This window comes from Apteryx mantelli, chromosome 5, assembly GCF_036417845.1.
Source record: "Apteryx mantelli isolate bAptMan1 chromosome 5, bAptMan1.hap1, whole genome shotgun sequence".
NCBI classification, from domain to species: domain Eukaryota; kingdom Metazoa; phylum Chordata; class Aves; order Apterygiformes; family Apterygidae; genus Apteryx; species Apteryx mantelli.
In genome coordinates, this window is record NC_089982.1 from 78352138 (window position 1) to 78372687 (window position 20550).

Genomic DNA, 20550 nt, shown 5'->3' on the forward strand with positions numbered 1-20550 from the left:
GCTTTGAATGGCATGGAAAGGGGGTTAAGATGAAATTTCCCTTTTCCTCCCAAGTATTGGGCTGGCCAAGGGGTGACTTGCCCCTGGGGTTTGAGGCTAGAGGGAAGGCTCCTCACAAAAGAGCGGGGGCTCTATGCAACTCATGGCATAGAGAGTACTGATCTGTCATCAGCTTCTCTTCTCTAGTAGAATAAACCTCATTTTACAGGATAGTTGCTGGTAGTTTCATCTGTACACAACATCTGTACAGGTGTTTCTTCCCTGGCAGGTTTTAGACACTGAGCTCATCTGGTCATAACTGATAACTTACCATGTGCTAGCAAAGAGCTGCTTTGTTCTGTGGTGCTTTTTCTGCAGACATTGCCCACCACTGCAGGTCCTCATCCCACCAGCTGAGCTGACAGACATGCAGCTTTTTCAAGAGGAGAGGAAGAGCTGGATGGACACATGCAGGTCTATGTAACAGATCAGAGTTGCTTATGAAGACAGAGGTGGAAAGGAATTAAAAACCCAGCATAGAAACTTGTAAGACCTATAAAACTGAGGTGAGAAATATCACACTGAGAGCTCACCTACCTGCAGGGAAAGGCCAGGCCTCTGAAACTGCCTTGCCCGGAGTATAAAAGCAGCGTCTCCATAAGGAGCTACTAGTGCAGAGCTGCAAAGCTGCTGGGGCTGGTGCTGGGCCTGAGGGATATATATCCATATCTGGTATTTTGCTTACTAGGAGCGAGCGATTCAGGTTGAGAGTATATTTAACACTGGAAGCCAGCTAGCTTCGACCCACCTAAATCGGGGATATCGAAAGTGAAGGGAGGGTCCCCAGAGGGCAAGGGAAACGTGTGTGCACAGCCCTGCTGCGTAAAGCCTTCTGGGGACAGGTGCAAGTGCTCGCCCGCTTCCCACCTGCCGGCCACAGGCAGCTCCTGTCCCCGAAGCACTGCCTGCAGGAGCGGGCCGGGCTCGCGCAGCTGGGCTGCAAGGCAGCCGCGGCTGGAGGGAGCGGGCAGCGCTGCCTTCCCGGGGGCAGCAAAGGCGGCGGCTGCCCTCTCTTCCCGCAGCTCCCGCCAGGCGTTACTCCTGCGAGGGCATCAACGGACTTATTGCTGGAGACGCGAACCTGAGGAGCGCTCAGCAGGGTGTTTGCATGGGGTCCGGCAGGCTGCTGCAGGAGCCCTGCGTCTTCTAGCAGGGGACTACACATCTTCGTACGCAGCTTGCGTGGGAGGTGGTGCTGGACTGCGTGGGACAGCGATCCTGAGAGAAACCTTCCCTTGCGTGGTCCTCCAGCCCGTGTGGGCAGCGTCCATGCGACATGGGCAAGCAGCCGCACGCGCCTGCGCGGCAGCGAGGGGCACCTGGGGCTTCAGCTTAAAGCCTGCAAACTGTCGGCTCACAACATTTCAAGCTGGGTGACCGCTTTGTGCTCATCTTTCAGATTGGGCAGGCAATGCCTTTTTCAGCAAAATCTCTACAGCCGCGATCTCATGATAGAGCGGTTGCCCTGTGAGCGACGTGCAAATGCCTAAAGCAGAAGAGGGGCTGGAGTCCAGCAGAGTGAGCGAGCAGGCGCAAACAGCAGGACCTGGCATGAACAGCAAGGAGAGCAGTCACCAGTAATGATGCATGGAAAAGGGGATGGGACCTCACTGAATGCAACACCCCATCTCCAAATCACCATCGGGAGCGGTTAACTTGATCCTGGTCACAACAGCTGGATGTGTCAGGTTTGACATCTTGGGAATGCTAATTGGGAAGGCTCTGACCTGCCCCGAGGATGAATTTTGGTTACACCACAATTAGCCTCAGTCAAAGCGCGAGCTGCTTTGAACCGTGGGTTCTTCTTGGGTTATTTTTCTTCTTGTTTTTCTCCTTTCAGGAAATCCTGGGTGTCAAGAAATGAAGTCCTTTCTTTTGATGAGATCACGGGGGACTGGCCAGCAGCCAGGCGCAAGGCGCTCTGCAGCTCGCCCGCGCCGCCTTACTCGGCCCCATGCTTCCCCCAGGGCGCTTCTCTCGCGTGTGTTTCTGGGCGCCACAAAAAGAGGGTTAGATTTTTCTTCTGCCTGGTATTTTAGTCTGCACTACACTCTGGAAGAGCCAGTAACTTCTCCGTAAGACCTCTCGCAGTCTCTGCGTATAAAACCCCCTTTGTTGGGGGTGTGTGTGTGTGTGGTTTGACTGAGCCGCATGATCAGAGTCAGGTGACAACATTGGGCACAAGAACGGAGCAGAATAAGCAGTGAGACCTCGGAGATTAGCTGCCGATCTTGCCTTCTGAGAAGCTGTGCTGCTCCTCGGGGAACGATGCGTGCCTGGCCCTCTCCTCTGCTTTGGAGCTTAACCGCGGCATGGCTGACAGGTAAGTCCTCCTGGAGCGGCATTCGCTCCTGCTGGCGGAGCCCGGGGCTGGGCAAAGCCGTAACGCGCCGGTGAAACTGCCCGGCTTCACCCTCCCTGGGTGCTGTGGAAGGACAGGGCAAGAGGAGAGCGGGGAACCCAGGAGAGGAAATCCGTGGTTGAAACTGAAGTCAAGATATGCAGCATTTAAAGTGGGCTGAACATGGCAGATATCAAAGCTTGCTTTGAGAGAAGGAGGGGAAAAAAAAAAAGCCCAATCACGCTGCAAATGGAGGAGTTGCAGTGGCCTTTTCACGGCCTATGTTTTGGATTGTGAGGGAAAGTGAGGCATATAAAAATGTCTGAAACGCTTTTGTAATCATGCCTCTATCTCCTCCTTCCTGGCTCTTTTCATCCGCTCCTACTGCTTGTGCAGCAAATAGCTCTGCTACGTAGGGTCTGCCAACCTGATGTCCTTGAGCCGTCGGGTCGTGCTCGCTGCAGGACGCGCCTGGCCACGTGCAGGTGGGAGCTCTTTAGGCACGGTGCTGTCCTGCTCCTTCCCCTCGCAGCAGCGTGCTCGCGGTGGAGGACGAACCCCTCAGTCCTGCCGCTTCGCTGGGACGGGCAAGTCCGCGCTTCGGGGCGCTGCTTGGCACCGGGCAAAGCTGCTCCGAGCTATCACCTGGCAGGCCTTATCTTAGCCACGCGTGTCCAGGACAGCCTGAGCGTATAACAAACTGCTACTTCAGTCTGGCACCCTCCCAAACCTAAACTGGGGAAAGTCTCCGTTTCCGAAGACAATTATTCACCTACGGAGTTAAACGAGGATTATCTTCACCCAGATACGTAACTATCGACTTGGCTCTGTGTTGTTTCCCTTGAATGGTTGTTTTTTTCCAGAGTAGCATACTGTGCAGTTGTGCAAGACCAAAGGAAGAGAAGTTGAGGGGGTGTCCATCGTATTTCTGCATTTCAGGAGTTCTCAGCCAGCATCCGTGTGCCTCACAAGTCAGTGGGGCTGCATGTCTTGTAAATCAGGGAGGTTTAGCACTGTGTTTAAGAGCTCAGTAACCAGCCGGGGCATCCTCAAGGCTCTTCAAACAAAATCTTGTGCCAAGTCAGCACGAAAAGACCCATCCCTGAAGCATCTGTGGAGATATTTTTGTTGATACAGTGCCCCTTAAAAAGGAAAAAAGCCTCTAGAAAGCCAAATCAGTGCTCCCCAGTGTAGGCAGTGTAACCGCAAGAGAGAAAACAGTCAGATGTAGCTGAGCAGGTTAAGTACTGGGTTTTTCATAGCTGTGGTACTATAACTAGTAAAACAAAGCATCTGCCCACATTTACTAAATGCTCAAAACTAATTTTACCCAGCCTCACTACCTCTTTTTTTCCAAAACTTGCTTAAGTGAATTTATAAAGTATTTGCACTCAAATGTTGTTGAAATGGCTACTGAAGTTTTGCAAATAACTCTTCAGTAACTATTTTAGTAAAATTTTATGAAAATATATTTTCCATTTAAAAAAAAGTCCATCTTAAAAGTACCACGATTTATCAGCAAAACCAAATAAACCAACAATGAAAGCTTATGAAGAAGCACTTTTCAACTAAAAAAATCTTGTTAAAAAACATGTTCAGCCAGCTTTGGGCAGTCCAAGGTATTTAAATCCACTGCTGTGTGTCTGGCTGACAGCTGAGCAAACGCTGGGGACCGACTGCTCTGTGGGAGATGGGATGTTGTGACCATCGTGGTCCTTCTGAGAACTGCCCAGGAGTGCCCTGGAATTACTGCTAATGTTCACTTTGAGATTAGTTTAATAAAAAATGGGACTGACTCAGCTTCTTGCCAGATATGAGAAAAGGGAAGCAGGCTGTTTTCAGCCCGTAAGGCAGGTAAACCCCAAAAGGGGAATCTTGTATTGGAGCCCTGGGCCGAGCCACCACCCTTCCCTGCAGGTGCTGCAGAGCTGCTCTCCCCATGTAGCACCGGCGCGGGGGGCTGCAGCTCGCTTCGGCTTGGACCGGCGGCAAGCAAATATGCAATAAAAGGATCGCTGTTAAATTCAGCGTCTGTTTTGGGGGCTGTGGCCAGAAGATGTGGGAAGTGGCCCGGGCTGCTGTGTGCTCACGTAGTTATGGAAAGGTTGCGGGGGGTTGTATGCTCAGTTAAGTGCAAAGGAGTTGGTATGCACACAGGAGAGAGTGCTCTGAACGGGCCATTTCCATGCGGTCACAGATTTGTAAGGACTCTTTTATTTGGTGTCCTGATTTTGCTAGAAATTCAATCAGCGTTACCAGCCCGCTTAGTCTGTGGGGTGGTGGTGTTTACACCGCCGGAGTGCTAAGCACTACTATCCGTGGTGCCCAGCGCTGTGCAGGCAGACAGCAGGCGCAACCCAAGAGAGAAAGAGAAATCAAGAGCTTGGGGAGGAGTTAGCCTGGGAAAAAGTCTGCAGCGACTCGAGTTTTCACAGCCGTCTGGCGCTTGTGCTGTAGCTGCTAGACTGCGCTGCCTCTCCGACTCTCCGGGTTTTCACCCTGTTCCTGTATCTAGCCATTTTCATGCTTTCTCCCTTGAAACCCCTAGAGCAGTTTCTTAAAATAGCCCTCTGATTTACCCTGCTAGAGCCACCCGAATGCGGCCGGCCCACTTGCTGCGGTGGCCTGGCACGCACGCCGGCTGGAACGGCACGGAAACGCCGCTGGCGCCGGGAGAAGTGGCTCTGGGCGCGCGCGCTCGCCCGGCCGGAGTCGCCCCGCTGCTCTGAAAGGAAAACCTGACGCAACCTGGAGTTCTTCTTGTACTACATGCTTCAAAAACTGTTAGATTTCTCACCAACTTTGCTATGTTATTCAAATCGGTGTTCCTAGCAATTCAGTCGATCCTTTACTTTCAGAGATGTTTAGCTTGTTTTTCAGCTGGTTGTGTGTAATATAATACCTCCAAGAGAGGGACTGGGCATCATCTGTCCGTCTGTGACTTCTGACTTCCAGTAACTGGCATAAAATTTAGACAAAAGAATTGAAGGCATGTGTTAAGAAGTCACGCAGGGGAAAAAAATCATTTAAGGTGATAGTTGCATGTTGATGCTATATGAAGTTGCATGTTTTCAGAAGCTGCAGATATTGCACAGAGTAAAATGTGGGGGGCACCAGTCTCCTGCCCTGCCTTCCTGAACCAAACTGATGTGACAGCTCCTGTGGCAGGAGCTGGCTATATAGTTTTTTGCTTAGTACTACTTTGCTAAATTAAAACCAACTTTTCAATTTTAGCTTTATGGGTCTTTCTTCCATCCTGAGACTGGGAAACATCCCCCATGGTTGTGTGCTAGGAGATCTCGCTCTCATCAGCAGGCAACATTTCAGTCTGTAACAGATCACAGCAAAACGACTTGAATTGCAGTAATACCCCAAATTCTCTCAAGATGACAGCTTTCCAGCTTTGGCTGAGAAGAAATGCTCCTACTCTTACAGGAGGAGGAATTTCACAGAATCAAAGGAAGCTGAGGCCTGCAGGCAGGTCCCCTTCTGGTCACTGGACAGATCTCTAGAACAGCTTAAAAAAATCCCAAACCCATGGCTTTTCTTTCCTAATCCCTTTAAGTGAGAAAGGATAAAACAACTAGCTACTTGACAAGCATCCTAAATCAGATTGTCACATGTCTCAAACAGCTGCTGCTGCTAGCAAAATCAAGTGTTTTGAATCATTCTCACAACCTTTTATCTAGGAGAGTCGGATGTCCTCAACGCTGATATCTACTGAGTTGCAACCTCAGAGACCCTCTGATTTGTTTCCTTGATACATCTTTCAGTGATGTTTGGATGCTGCCGGCGATGTGGACTCCCTGGTTTCTGCATTACTCTTAGTCAAATGTGGCAGAGGAGGCTTTCTGGACACCAAGCAAGGAAACATGAGTTAAACAGTTGGTAAAACTCTAATGGGGAACCTCTATTAAAGGGAGAAGATAACTCTGCCACTAATGATTTTTTTTTTTCTTCTCTTAGGTATTGCTTTAGGTCAGACAACCACTACGCAGGTCCCTATTGCCTCAACACCAGTGCCTCCCAATGCAACGGCCACCCAGGTCCCTATTGCCCCAACACCAGTGCCTCCCAGTGCAACGGCCACCCAGGTCCCTATTGCCTCAACACCAGTGCCTCCCAACACAGCTGCTGCCTCAGCCTCCGCACCCCCAGTTCCTGCTGCGACACTCTCGGCTGGAGTGGTGTCCACCACGCCAAACCTTGCCGCATCCACGGGAGCGCCGTCTACTGACCCAAGCATGGGAACATCAGCTCCAGTTTTGTCCACCACCCCAGAGGCAACAGCGCTCACTTCTGGAAGTGCGACCACCTCTCGCAAGCCCACCGCAGCGCCCACCAGTGCCCCGTCCTCCCCTCTGGCTGTGACGGTGTCTCCCAGCGTCCCATCGGCAGCTCCGTTCCTCACCACCTCGGAGCCCTCGGGCTGCAGCAGGGTGAACGTGACAGCGTGTGAACACTGTTCCCCAGGGACATTTCCCAACGATGGTAGGAGTCTGTGCTCACCCCAGCTCCTTGTGTTACATGGAAAAGAGGAAAGTAAAGGGAGGTAACAAGGGTGCGTGTCCTTGTCTTGGAGCATTGGACAGGGAGCAGGAATGGGAATTAAAGACTTGGACTTTGCTGGGCTTGTTATTTATCAGTCTTCCCAAAGTTTCCTCAGTAGGATGAAGAAGTGGTAGGACTGTGACCGCAAAGCATAACACAAGGGCAGCTTGGCTTGTTGGCAGGATGATGTTGTTTATATGTACAAGAAATACAAAAAAAGCTTCTAATTATCTGTCTCAAATGGTTGAAAGTGAATCTCTGCTGTAGAAACAGCCTTTTCACCTGGGCTCGAGAAACCACCCAGTTGGTACCAATTACCACTCTGTTGCAGTCAGGAGTGCATGGCATTATGTTTCTCAGAGGTTATTTTGAGGTGAATTTAAACAATAAAATAAAAGCAATGCACTTTCCACGTACTTCTCCCCTCTGCAGGGCACTTTTAAAGAGAGGAATAACCAGAGCTGATGCTTTAGGGCATCTCTGCAGAGGGCAGGAGGTAATTCCCACCACCCTGGTGTGCTGGGTGTTTATCGCAGTATCTCCTCCTCTTGCTCATACGCCGTTGCTGCAGTACTGGGGCTGGTTCCTGAAAGAAGTGGGATGATAGATTGATGTGTGCCGTTATAGCAAATCCCACATAATTGTTCTGTGTAGATCAAGCTTGTTTTGTGGAGCAAAAACTACTAGAGCTTGTGTCCGGTGGGAATACTGTGTTACCCATGCTCAAAGAGAGGCTGTTTCTGGTTAAGGCAGGTTCTCTACTCTGGTATTTTCTGCTGTAGTTCTGCTTTTCATAAGCCTAAGTAAATCAGAAATCAAAAGGACTGTATGCTTTTGGGAGGGGGACACGGAGAAACTCTCCTGTTCCCTCAGATTAAAAGGGGAAAAAAGCAGTCTTGGTAATTACCAGAAATCCATGTTGATAAGCTTGAGATTGTTTTATGGCTGTTCTTCAGCTTGCTAATGATGCACAACAGCATCGTTAGCATTAACATTCTGGTTTTCCACCCCTAAGATTGGGCCTGACTCCTCCAGCAAGACAAATGCTTCCCCAGTCTTTGCGGTGACAGGTACTTATGAGCAAAGGGGTTGTATTAGGGCTTAAGTGAAGTATTGCGGTCCTGATCTTGACCTTTTTGTTCCAATTTAGGCACCCTGAGCTGCTTGTGCTGCTCGCGGGGCTCCTGCGCGGGCCCTGCTGACTGCGTCCCCTGCCCGGTGGGTCACTACCAGCCCCTGAGCGGCCAACAGTCGTGTCTGCCCTGTCCGCAGGGGTATTACGCCAGGTGAGTGACTGAGCCTCTGCTGGGGTGGCCGATGCGGCTGGAAGCATGAATTGCGCGCAGTCTCCCTCGAAACGTTTCCCTGCAAAATCTCCTCCCTTGGGCTGTGGGAAAAGTGCTGCCATGGCTGTTTCTCGGTGGAAAGTACAAGGTTTTACTTCCCTGAAAGAAAGAGAAGCCCAGGGTTGGCTGGTCTGACTTTGATCTGCTGCCATGGCCTTGTGCTGTAAAATGCTCAACAGCAGGTGGAGAGGGGCCGTGCGCTCCTCGGCAGGTGAACTGGATCAGGTTGCTCATTCACTCCACATAAAAACAGCTAAATCCCAGCTAAACTAGTCTAAACAACCCTAACTCTGGAGAAAGCCCCAGATTGCCTCTGGTTTGTACTTCAGGCCAGGTCCCAGGTGGGGCTGGAGGAGGTGCTAAGAGGTGCACCTTTTCATTGCTGCCAAATTTTCCTCACCAGGAAACCCCAGCATGGACGCATGTGCTTCCCAGTGGCCGGCTCCAGCTCTTGGCTGGCTGCACATCTTTTTGCAGCCTTTCATATATGTAAGGGGAAAATGAGTTTTTTGACTGAGGGACAACTTCTGGAAATGAGGCGTGGGGTTCAGCTCTTCAGCTTTCACCTGTGTCTTTCCTCCTGGAAGAAACCAGCTTCCTCTCTGTGCTTTACAAATTGGTTTTCTTACTCTGTATTTTGCTGCAAGGATCTCGTGTTGCAGTCACTGCTGACTGCAACACACTTAGTTGTTTTATTTGTTAGCTTTTTTGCACTGTGTCAGTCTTGGCCAGAAGCCTGGCCTTGCCATTTCACTAGGCTTCCTGGTTAACCAGGACCCTGTTTGAGCAGGGGGGTTGGACTAGATGATCTCCAGAGGTCCCTTCCCACCTCAGCCGCTCTGTGATTCCTGGTTTGCCAGACTCTGGGATTTCGCATGGTCTTCCCAGATGCACCTTGAGTCCCTGCAGGCTCCTCAGCTTTTGCCCTGTGTAACCTGAGCGTTTGCCCTGTGCTGTGATGGAAACCAGGTGATGTGGTTGGCAAAAGCCTGCAGACGGTTTCATGGTGTCTTGGTGGCTTGGATGTCCTGCTGAAAGCGTTTCTGCCTGTGCTGGAGCAGTCCCTGTCCTCTGCTCATCTGGGCTCAGCAGTCACTAACGCTCAAGGAGATGCTGATTTTCCTCACGTATGAAGCCCCGAGGGTCATCCCATGGGGTGGTCTCTGCATGGTGCTGGTCGAGGCAGGCTCAGGCAGTCAACCTTTGCTGGGGTGGCAAACCTGGGCTCCGGCACCGAGGATGCTCGGCAGCTCCTTTCTCGCTCTACAAGTGTCCTACAGCTCCGGAGACACCTGCACTTGCTGCTCAGGCTGTTTCCCCTCCCGTTTTTCCCTCCATTTATCCATCTGTTCATCCGGTATCTGCTGTGTCTGTTGGGGATACCTTATTTCTCCCACGCCTCCAGATGCTTTAGAAATCTGGATCAGTCCCCAGCGAGCACCTCTGCTGGGATGTGGGAGAAGACACAGCCAAGCTGAGGGCTTGGGGGCTGCTGCCACCGAGGAGGAAGGACGGGGAAGCGGCAGCTGGATTTACGCGTGCCGGAGGAACGGGGAGGCGGGAGGGAAGGCCGAGGTGGGAAGGGAAGGGACCGGGGTCGCCTTGCCCGAGCGCAGCATGCGTGTGGCCGTCGCCAGGGCAGCTGGCCGCGCGGTGCAGGGCTCTCCTGGGGTCATTTAACACTTTTGCGGTATTTGGAGAATCCGGTGTCGCCTGAGCTTTGAGCAGCTCCAGCTGATGCAGGCCTGCGTTGGTTTGGTTTAAGCAAAGCATTTGCTGCGTTTCCAATTGGCTTTCCACAAATCTCGCTCAGCCTTGGGGTTTCCAAAGGAATTAGAGAGCATGTCCTTGTTTTCTGCCAAAGCATCCCGTGGTATGTTAACAAACTGTTATGCGCGCATACTTCTTGTTGGTGGGGATTCGGCTCTGTTGGTGACGAATGCAATAGCTTTCCTCTTTCTCTGCCTTCCCTGTTTTTCTCCCGTCCTCCCCAAGGTCTAGCATACTGCATCCCCTTTCCCACAGTCCCTGATGTTTAAGGTCAGGACTCTCACACAGCAGCACCAATAATCTGGCTCCTTTTTTTGACTGTTAACTGACCTGACGTTCAACAAGGGAGCAGCTCTCTTTAAAATCAATAACAGGCGCTGAACATCAAGCACCTTTCCAGCGTGTGGATTTAAGAGCCTGACTTTAACACCAAATTTTAGAGCCTCATTACAATAAGTTTTTTTGAGGCCAGAACTTCAGAATCGGAAACCTGCAGCTTTCCACAGAGCCCACAGAGGGTACAGGACATCGCCGGCATTAACGAAACAGAAAACTTTTTTTTTTTTTTCCCCCCCTTGGACCTTTAACATTCAGGCAAGTTCTAGCTGTTGTTTCTTCTGCCTGAACTCCTTCATTATAATTACTCTATTTCTAGACTTAAAATAAAGAGCTTTGTTCTTCTGTCTCTTCTTAAGCAGCTAAAGAGAATAGAAGCTGCAATGACCTAAAATAGCACTAAACCTCTTTTCAATTCCCTCCCAGTTTTCGGAGGAGCACCGCATGCTCTCCCTGTCCGCCTGGCTCTTACACTAACGAGTCTGGGGCTGCAGCTTGCAGAGCCTGCCAGCAAGGTAGGTTTGGATTTGTATTCAGTCCAAATGTGTTTTCATCAGCGTACACGATGCTTTTACCATAGCCAGATGCAATTACCAGGTGACTTAAAAGCGCTGAAGAGTAAACAGGTTATTTTGTTCAGGCCAAAAATAGAATAGTAGATCTCTTCCCATTCTGTTATCGGCATTTTTATTAAAAAGGAAAGAGCTGATCTCTCACCAAGTCATGTTCCCATTTGCAATAAACTAATACTAATGATACCATGAAAGCCCATTGCAGAAAGTCAGGAAAGAAGTTTTCCAAGGTTCAGTTGTAGCACAAATTGCAGGGGTGGAATAGCATTTCCCATATTTTCCATGGTAAAAAGTTAGTTAAAACATATTTTTCTGGTTAGTCTATCCTCTGTAGCCTGAGGATGGAGCGTAATGCTCTCCTTCTTCCCCAAATGTTGAAGATGGGGTTTTTGGCGAGCTGTCTCGTGCACCTCGTTGCAGGCAGCATGGGCCTCGTACACTGTGTTCTCAGACAGTGCAACAACGTGTTCAAAACAGACCCGCGTTTACTTATGCAAAAGCCTAATTAGCACATGCGACACGGCAGCTATTCTGTACACAAATTAGGCGCTCCTTACACATGCACAACTGTTCTTTTGAAAATCCGCCCACCAAACTGTGTGGCTGATAGCTAAATCGCGTCTGTCATTCGCTAAGTCTGGGAGGAAAAAGCGTTCAGACAGCAGCGGGAGACTCTGCTCGGGGGCAGCGATGCGGGATGCCGCTTCCTTAGCTCCGCACGCTCGAGCGCTGCCTGTCAGACCGCAGAGGAGTCACGAGGGGCGCGCGTAAATCAGGCAATTACGAATTAATGAGTTACTTTCTGCTGGCACGGTGAGGGAGGTTGCTCTGTTTTCTTCCTGCTCAGCCTTGGCTGCGGCACGTGCTCCAAATCCAGGCCTGTTTCAAGGGCGCTTGGCAAATCTTGTTGCCCACGCCGCTTCCGGCTCCTCTCCGAATGCGGACGCCCTGCTGTGCTGGGAAAGGTGAGGCTCAGCCTCCCCGGCGCGCTCAGGACGTGAGCAGGAGCCCGGGGCGCTGCGGCCGGAGCCCTTCGCCCTTCCCAGAGGTGGCTGGGACACTTCTATTGCTCCTGCGGGGCCTTGGGCAAGCGAAAAAGCAAACAAACATCCTGAATGAGCCTGTGAAATGCCACCCTGAATCTGGGCGCTGATCTGGTTGCTTGTAGAACAGCGATCAGCAACTAAGTTAACGGTGTCGGGATGGGGACAGCGGGAGGGAAGATCCTGAAAACTTCTTCTTCTTTCTCTCAGGGTATTCCAGCTCACAGCAAAATGCAGCTCTTTGCCTGCCTTGCCTGCCTGGATCATTTTGCAAGTAAGAAATCCACAGGTGACCTCGGAGGTCTGTGGGCCGGGGAGGGCTGTCTTCCTCCTGGTAGCGGTCACTGAGCTAAAAAGACCCGTTGTACTGGCGACGGGAAGGTTACCGTGACTTTCCAGCTGAGTAGACATCGCTGCTGAGCTCTGGGGAGAGGGAGATGGGGCAGTGGGGGAGATGCAGCCAACGGATATAACATTGCATGAACTAGGAGTGACTTTTTAGGCTCATTAGCCTGTGTGTGTTTTCGGATCAGTTGCATTCGAAGTAGACGAGCTGACGCGTGAGTATTTACCCTCCTTCCGCGCTTACCTGGAGCTTGCTTGTGCCATATCACCCAGCGGGTCTCTGCTGAACCACGGTTAAATTGCCACAAAGCCATACTCCAGGGCTTACGCAGCTGTATTGCGGGTCTGGCTCTCCTAACTAACTCGAGTATCCATTGACCATTTCCAGTCAAATTTGCTAAGGGATAGGAACTTCAGAGATACAGAGTTCCTCCAAGCTTCATGCAAATAAGCAACTAAAGAGAGGACGGAAATGCCATCATGTGCTCAACCCTGATTCAATATGGGAGAAACCACACAGGAGAGAGACATCATGGATGCTTGCAAAATGGCAGAGGCTTATCTCCTGGTAGACACCAGAGACCTGAGCCTCAGCCTGTGCATAGATAAATAAGTGGGCTTTGGTGGGTTGGGCTGGTCTTGGGCCTGCTTGCCATACTGCTTTCTCTCCTCTCCTCTCCTCTCCCAAGCACCACCGGCTGCACCACGTGTCTGGCTTGCCCTGGTGGGACGGAGGCTCTTCGCAAGGCGTCCGAGGAGTGCACACCTTGCCTCCCAGGTAACGAATGCAGCGGAGGGTGGGGGACCGCGGAAGCCTAGCTGAGCATGCACAGCTTCAATACCGGAGCCTGCACAAGGGCTGCTTCACGCCCGAGACGCCTCCAACACGAATGCCCCACTGACATCTGCACAGCAAACCATTGCCATCACAGTGATGGAGAAGCGCTGGCAGTTTTTGGTCCCTCCTAGCTGGCCAGGGCCTGTTTGCCTGCGGCTGCAGGGTTTGGTACTGTGGACTCAAAACGCTTCTGAGGCCGCATCTGCGCTAGGTCTTCCTGCCAGTGTGGTTAACTTCCTCTGAGGAACGCCCTTCATCTGCGGGACGGGGCTGTCGGGAGCCCTGGGTAGATACCGTCCTAGGAAAACTGTGTTTTTGCCAGTGGTGTTTGCTTTGCTGAGGAAACCTGATGCTGCAGGGGTGCTTGGAGAGCTAGGGGATGGTGTGCGCTCTGCACGGCCACGGCTCCGGGGCAGGGCGTAGCCTGAGGCCGGGAAACAGCAGTGGTGAAGGGGGGAGTCAGTGAGGGAAAATGAGGAACTGACTCTTTTTTGCTGTCTTAAATAACATCAGACTGCACATGGTGAGGCAGTGAGACGGCGGAGTGCTCCAGCCACCCGTGCAACCACCGATGGAGAGCCTCCCCTCTAGAAAGAATTTTTGTAGTCAAGTTGTGTTTTAAACATGCAAAACAACGTTAATCACTGAGAGACCAACGGCTTTAGTGACCCATCATCCTTACAAAGCCGTGAGAATTGAACTGTGCTTTAAACTTCACTCAGCAAGTTTTAAAGAGCTAGAAAACGCTCGAATCCAGAATTAGCTAATATGAAATATCTTGCTGACCTCCAGCTTTCCCTCTGTTTTAGAGCCACAGCTCGGTACTAAACCCACCTCACACTACTCAAAGTACCTACTCAAACTTGCTCTATTGCCAGATCTAAAACCACATAGTATTTCTTTCCTCTTCCCCTGCACCTTCCTCCCCCTTTGCCTCTGAGCCAGGACCAAATTTCACGCTCAGCTTTTGTGATGCACATGAAGCATTTGATGGTCTTTCTCCGCCTGACTTTCAAAGACAAATCATCCATATGCAATTGTAAAGGCCCCAGGGTCTAGTCCCACATTTTAATTTTGTGCTTATTTGCTGTTTAGGTATGTTCAAAGGTCCTGAAGACAACAGATGCAAGCTCTGCAAGGTGGGAGAATACCAATTACAGCAGGGCAAGGAGAGCTGTAACCTGTGCCCAGAAAATTACTACTGTCCTGTGAGTCTCTATTAGGTGATTTGACAGTATAAATTAATAAATATAGCTGTCCTGTAACAAGTTAAATATACTTTAATTAACACCATTTTCATCTTTTAACTGCTTTTTTTAACTATATAGAGGGAGAGGGTTAAAATTGTGATACCAGGAACTGGGCTTTGTTTTGCACTTGAAGCTTCCGCACTGGCCGTCAGGGGAAAGTTAGAGGATGGTGTATCCATTAACTAGGCTATATTTGGTGCATGGACATGCTTTATATGGAGCCCTGCTGCTCTTCACCCTACTCTGAATAACACTACAGGGGCAAAGAGGCTGACCATTTCTTGGTGGTTTTTTCCCCCTCTTTTTCAATGCTGAAGTGTCACCTCCCGGGTATTACCATTTGCAGTAATTCCATTTGCAAAGATGCTTGTGCCCCTCCCACATGCCTGCAGCCCTCTCCTGAGGGGGTGTCAGCACTGTTCAAAGGTTAATCCCTGCCCCAGTGGGCGAAGGTAGTGATGGAGCCCAGCTGAACACCTAAAACCCTTGGTCTCAGCACAGCCCCCAGCTCTAGGACAAGCAGCCCATGCATGCAACAGCCCTGGCTCCGCTCCTTTGCTAGAGCGAGGGATAACATCGGCCAGCTCTAGTGCCCAGCCAGCGCGCAGGTAGCTCCACCTCAGTTTGGGAGGATGAAGGGAAAGGAGAAGTAGCAGTAGCAGCAGCAGCACCTAAAACCGCTGAGACTGTAATGTTGCTGGCTGCCAGGCTGCTGTGGTAGCAGCCCATCTCTCCTCCTGCCTCTGCCTTGTCTTGGTTCACCAAAAGCTTCATGTGGGAATTCAAGTCACTCCTAAAATCTCCCTTCTGAGACAGCAAGGCAGTGGGTACTTCATAAAGCAGTCTTTCCCAGCATGTATCTGCCATGCCCCCAGCTCAAAGAGGCTTTTATCACACTATGCTTAGTGCAGAGGCAGTTCTTAACTTATTGCAGTCTTCCCTATTTGAGTAACTCACTTTTTCCTTTGGGCAGAGCCCAGATGTGAACCCGCTCAAGTGCCCTGCTGATGCCTTCTGCCCTGCCGGCAGCACTGAGCCCGAGTATTGCATGGAGGTGTTTCTTTACAAGGCAGGAGACTCTTGCCAGTTGGCCCCTCTGATGATCATCCTCCTGGCCCTTTTCACAGCAGGTGAGTGTCAGTCATTGCTGTGCTCTGGTAAAACCAGCCACCCCTCCGCAGCTAGGGTGCCTCTGTGTTATGCCAGCAGTATTCTCTGGCTGGTGTACTTTGGATTTCCTGAAATGGTCTAACAGCTCATTCTTTTAATCTTTGATCTATTATGACTTCATTGTTTCTCTCCAGAAAGTGGCTGGAGATCTCTAATTCATCCCAGTTGCACTGTCTTCCTTAGGTTTTCACATGCCCTTACCTTACTGCCCAAAAGCACAGTGATGTATGGTGTCACAAATGTAAAGACAATGTTAAAGACAGACCTTAGTAACATGGTTAACAAACAGGTCAAATGCGATTTAAAAGCATGTGCAACTCCAAAAAGAAACTGGTAGTTTCAACTCCCAAGTTTCAACTGAGAACCACTTTAGGTGTGTGGGTGATGTCTGTGGCACACTTTGTTCCCCAGTCAATGTTGTAGAGAAATACATGATCTGTGAGCTGGCTGAGTCTTCAGACTCGGGCCTGTTGAGGAATTGGATCTAACAGTTCAAAAGCAGCTCAGAGACACCAGAGTAAGGCATGATGCATCAGCTTGGACCGTGGCTGCTGTGAAGGTCTAGCTATAGGATGACTGGAGTACAAGTGTGTTAAAATGTGATATGCTGTTACTTAGCTGCAGTAAACTTAGGAATCATGGCATTTCAGCGTGTTTTGGTTAAACCTGTATCTCAAGATGTCGGCCTCAGCTCAGTCTAGTGTATTGGGTTGCCCCAGAGGTATATGTGGAATATCTTGCCTGTCCCAAAGCAGGAAAACAAATAACATTCTATCAATCACAGATGAGGTTTCCAAGGGGAGGCTAAAGGAAATGTGCTACAGAAACATCTCGAGATGCTCCAGATGACTTGGGATATTACCAAATACTTAAATATGAGGCACCTGGAGGGTACAGGCTATCAGGTCTCTTCCTGCCTTCTGTTACATGCAGCTCATGCAGCACCTGGAACAAACATTTGGGCAGGTGCTGGTGTCCCCTGTGAGAAGGAGATTCAAAGACAACAGGTTCTCTGTGCCCCATTATTGCTCTTTCTGACTCTTCCTGAATGGAGCAAACAGCCTCTTTGCTAGGGGGAGGATTAGCTCATGGCCAGCTCTCACAGCAGAGCCTGTAGGAGTGGGTGTTGTCAGCCTGTGTGGTGCTGGTTGTACTGAGGCAATGGTGCACCTTGCAACCAACAGTGTTCTCGCACAGAATGGAAGGCATCAGCACAGACTCAGCACGTGGGGCATCCCCAATCCAAGATGACACTTGCTATTATTGGTTCATTAGAGAAAAGGCTGGAAGCCAACAGGCAAGCGAGCTTCTCTACAAGGAGGTTCCATGGTGAATACTCATTCCAAAACAATGAATATGCAGCATTTGGAGTTTTAGCAGAGGGGGGAAAAACAAGAGTTTTGTAGTTTTTAAATGAAGTTTGGGAGAAGGTTCAACCAAAGCTAACAATTATGATGCAAACTGGCAACTGTTACTGCTATGGGTGGTAAAAAGGGCAGAAGTGCAAGCTGGGAAGCAAGATGTTTAAATCAAGACAGATCTCCTACGCACAGGTACCTGAGTGGCATTACTGTGGGATTTCTGTTTGTTACCAGCTACCCTGACACAAGGCTTTCATCTCCTCCAGACAGTCTAAGGGATTAAAGACACATCCATGAGCCTGTGTTCAAGCCTTAGCTCAACTGTTATGCACCTCCTTTACCTCTGCCTCCTGAACACTCATCGTCCGTGCCAGGCTCAACGTTGTCCAAAGGGAAAGGGGAGATAAGAGAGACAGATGTGTTATTCCCTACAATGAAGAGGAGCAAGGGCAAAGCTGCTTTTCCAATAACTAATCAGTAAGAGCTGCTGTCATCAAAATCCTCTCTTGACATTCGAGGACTGTATGGATATATAAGAGGAGAAAGGGCAGTGGTGAGTCTGGAGGAGCTACAGCCTTAGCAACCCTGGTTGACTGCTCTTCCTCAGACAACTGAAGTGTTGTCAGGGTAGGAGCTTACAGGGGTTATTCTCACAAGACATGACTAAGAACCATGTCAAAGTTCCTCCACTTCTGCAAAGCTATATTCCAAAAATCTAAGACAGGTATCATCTCAAATGAGTATTAGTCAGAAAAAGTGGATTAAAATTAGGTGTATGAAAAGCCTATATAACCAGCATTTCTGACGGAGAAGTCTGAGCATCAGAAAACAACACTCCTTAGTTAAGTCCTGCATATCAAAGACTTTGCTAAGAAGAGGAGTAAAAGAAACAGCCCATGCTCACAAGAACCAGTGAGTAAGTACTTTGTAAGAGTTCAGGGATCAAATTCATGGCTGGTATAACAGATCAATTGTTTACCATGAGACTGCCTGCTCACGCAATCTAAATCTGCACATATTTGTCTGGACATACTGCATCACAAGGACAGATTTGTGCTATTCTATTAAGATCAATTTTCTCTGACGAGGCTTATGCCAGAAAAAAACAGTGCAAAGAGTCACAGTACTTGATATTTGCCAGTTATTTCTGTGCCTATGCCCAACCTAAAAGTAATTTTTTCTGACAGTTCTGATCTCAGTCTAGACTCAAAGTTAATCTAGGTCAGTTACCTCTGGTGCTTCATTATAAGCACTGTACAGAGCAAACTAATTTCTCAGCAAGGTCCTTCACTAGGATAGCACAAATGCAACTAGCCTGCAATTGATGATGATGTCTGGTGGAAAATAATAGTTCAACAGAGTAGAGAGTAAACAGGAGCACAAAGGCAAATAACTGAATGATTTCATTAAAATCTGCTATTCTCAACAGCTTTCTGAGTAAAGCTGAAATGCCAAAGTTGAGTATTAATTATAGCTATCCAAAACTTTTCTGTGCACAATGTATAGGAAAATAAACCTCCATTTACCAAAAGATAGTATTTCAATCAAGAAATCCTAGAACAAACATCACCTGCCATTTTACCTTCCCATCTGAAAATAATTATAATTCCTTATATTCCAGGGGGAATCCTTGCTGTCTTTCTGATAATTCTGAAGAGAAGGCAAGAATATAGGAAGAAATCTTTGAAGTCTCTACTGTTACCAAAAGGATCAGGACAACACACAACGTATGGTGTGATGGAGCACACAGAACCAGTATACGCTGGTTGGTAGCAGGCTGTGAAACATTATCAACAAGCTTTCTGTTCGCTTTTCTGTATGGCAATATGGATGTGTGTATATGGGCAAAATGTTAATCACAATCAACCTATTTCAACCTATGTAGCTAAAATATTTAATTATACTAACCACAAGTGCACAGAAATGCAAATAAATCATTTATCAGTTGTGACTACTTGTGCTAACCCAGATGACTTCTGCTCTAAAGTAGACTGAATAGCAAAATTGTCTCTCCCTTCAATTCCTGACTTCACTCACAAATGAATAGTTTTCTCCTTTTCCTCAGGAATAAATACTATATTCCTCTCCATTTTAACAGTCAGCTCAGAGTGAGTGAAGATCAGCTATGCAAGTTATTAGGATTCCTGCAATATAAGTCATTTCCACCTCAGCAGGCACTAACATGAACATGCTTCCTTTTAGGAATGTGCAGATTCTTTTTTCACCGTTCTCAAAATTTTACTATTACCTTAAGCAAGGGTAAGTCAAGGAACTTTTCTCCTTACTCTCAGCTGTGGGAAAATATGTGCACATAAAATAAATAATGGTTAAGTCTTGGACAAATATGTCCCTTTTGTCTTCTGCTGCAGTCTTTAATGCAGTGCCTCATATTATGACTACAGAAGCAACTCAAAGCTTTAGGCAAATGCTGCCTGCTTTGTTCTCGGCCAAGCCCCACCGATAAGCCATGAGACTGCACGCAGCCCTTTAGAGCCACACTGCTGCTGTCCAGGTGAGTCCCTGGAAGTGCCTTGCACACTCGTGTACTCGACACCACTGCTTAAATGCCTGTGACACAGCCCCTGACCCTGCCGTCGACAGCTGATCCATCATGAGCCAATGCCCCCTCTGCCCCCCATAGCAGTATGTGCAACTTGTACCTGTTCTCACTGCACAGAGCTGCAGCCACTCCTAGCATGCTCCAATGTAGCCAGTCCAGATGACTGTGCCATCTGTTAAACAGATCTGATTTGTATTTTGCAGGCATGATTTCAAATCATGTAGGCTGGTTTACTCTTTCCTTTCTAAAGCTCTGCTTTGCTACATTCTCCCTATCCTGCTCCTTCTGTTACGTTTAGCTTTCTGCACCTTGTCTTCATTACCATTTGAGGTCTTGCCATCATAGCAGGCACTTAGAAACACCCATCAGCTGCAACAGCGTCAACTTCAGCTGCTCCATGAAAGCAGCACCTGGCATCTATTAACTTTCTCATCTTGTTGCTTCCTTTCTCCCCCTAAGGTGAAATTCATACACATATTGGGTGCTGCGCACCTGGACAGACCAGCCAGTTGTGCGGCTTCGCCGCAATGCTGCGCTTCGCCAGCTCGGAGAGCACCAGTAAAAATAATATTTACTGCTGGAAGCTCCATGCTCTTAAAGGATTCCGGTTACTGTGCACTGAAGTGGAAGCAGGTGTTACTTCTCACTTCAGTCGTCTTTCAGCTCAGCTGGCCCAGCAGCTGGGGTACAGCAGCCGGGGCAGGGGTTAAGTGGCTCCTGCCTCTCACCTCCCTGTGGCCATGGAGGGCAGGAGGGGAGGTGCGTAATCCCTCGCAGGCAGCAGGAACCTTCCCTTCGGGGTAGCCCTTTAACCTGGACCAGCAGCAGCCTGGGTAGTGCAGCTAAGTACCCCGGCTCCAGCCCAGCTGCCTCTTTACCCCTTCCCTTGGGACTGCCCTGTCCTTGCCCTACAAGTATCACTCAAGCTTATTTTCGTCCAGCTGCTCCCAAGCTAGGTTTCTCCCTGAATCCTGGTTGCCTCCTACTCTCACTCTTCCTTCCCTTCTCACACTTATCGACCTGCTTGA

General features: G+C 49.3%; 1 protein-coding gene across 3 annotated transcripts; it reads left to right on the forward strand.

Annotated features, from left to right (window-relative positions):
• The first annotated feature begins 1933 nt into the window (after positions 1-1933).
• LOC106498661 (uncharacterized) lies at positions 1934-18913 on the forward strand. Of its 3 annotated transcripts, none has more exons than XM_067298305.1 (9): positions 1934-2362; positions 6347-6871; positions 8082-8217; positions 10810-10898; positions 12209-12272; positions 13033-13121; positions 14277-14389; positions 15405-15561; positions 18584-18913. In XM_067298305.1, exons 1-9 carry the CDS (start codon positions 2308-2310, stop codon positions 18733-18735), a joined length of 1380 nt encoding a protein of 459 aa, XP_067154406.1. In that variant the 5' UTR covers positions 1934-2307; the 3' UTR covers positions 18736-18913. The 3 variants fall into 3 exon arrangements, with proteins under 3 accessions (XP_067154406.1, XP_067154405.1, XP_067154407.1); XM_067298304.1 differs by lacking the exon at positions 1934-2362 and adding an exon at positions 5911-6264; XM_067298306.1 differs by lacking the exons at positions 1934-2362; positions 18584-18913 and adding exons at positions 5911-6264; positions 17229-17493.
• Positions 18914-20550: the final 1637 nt, after the last annotated feature.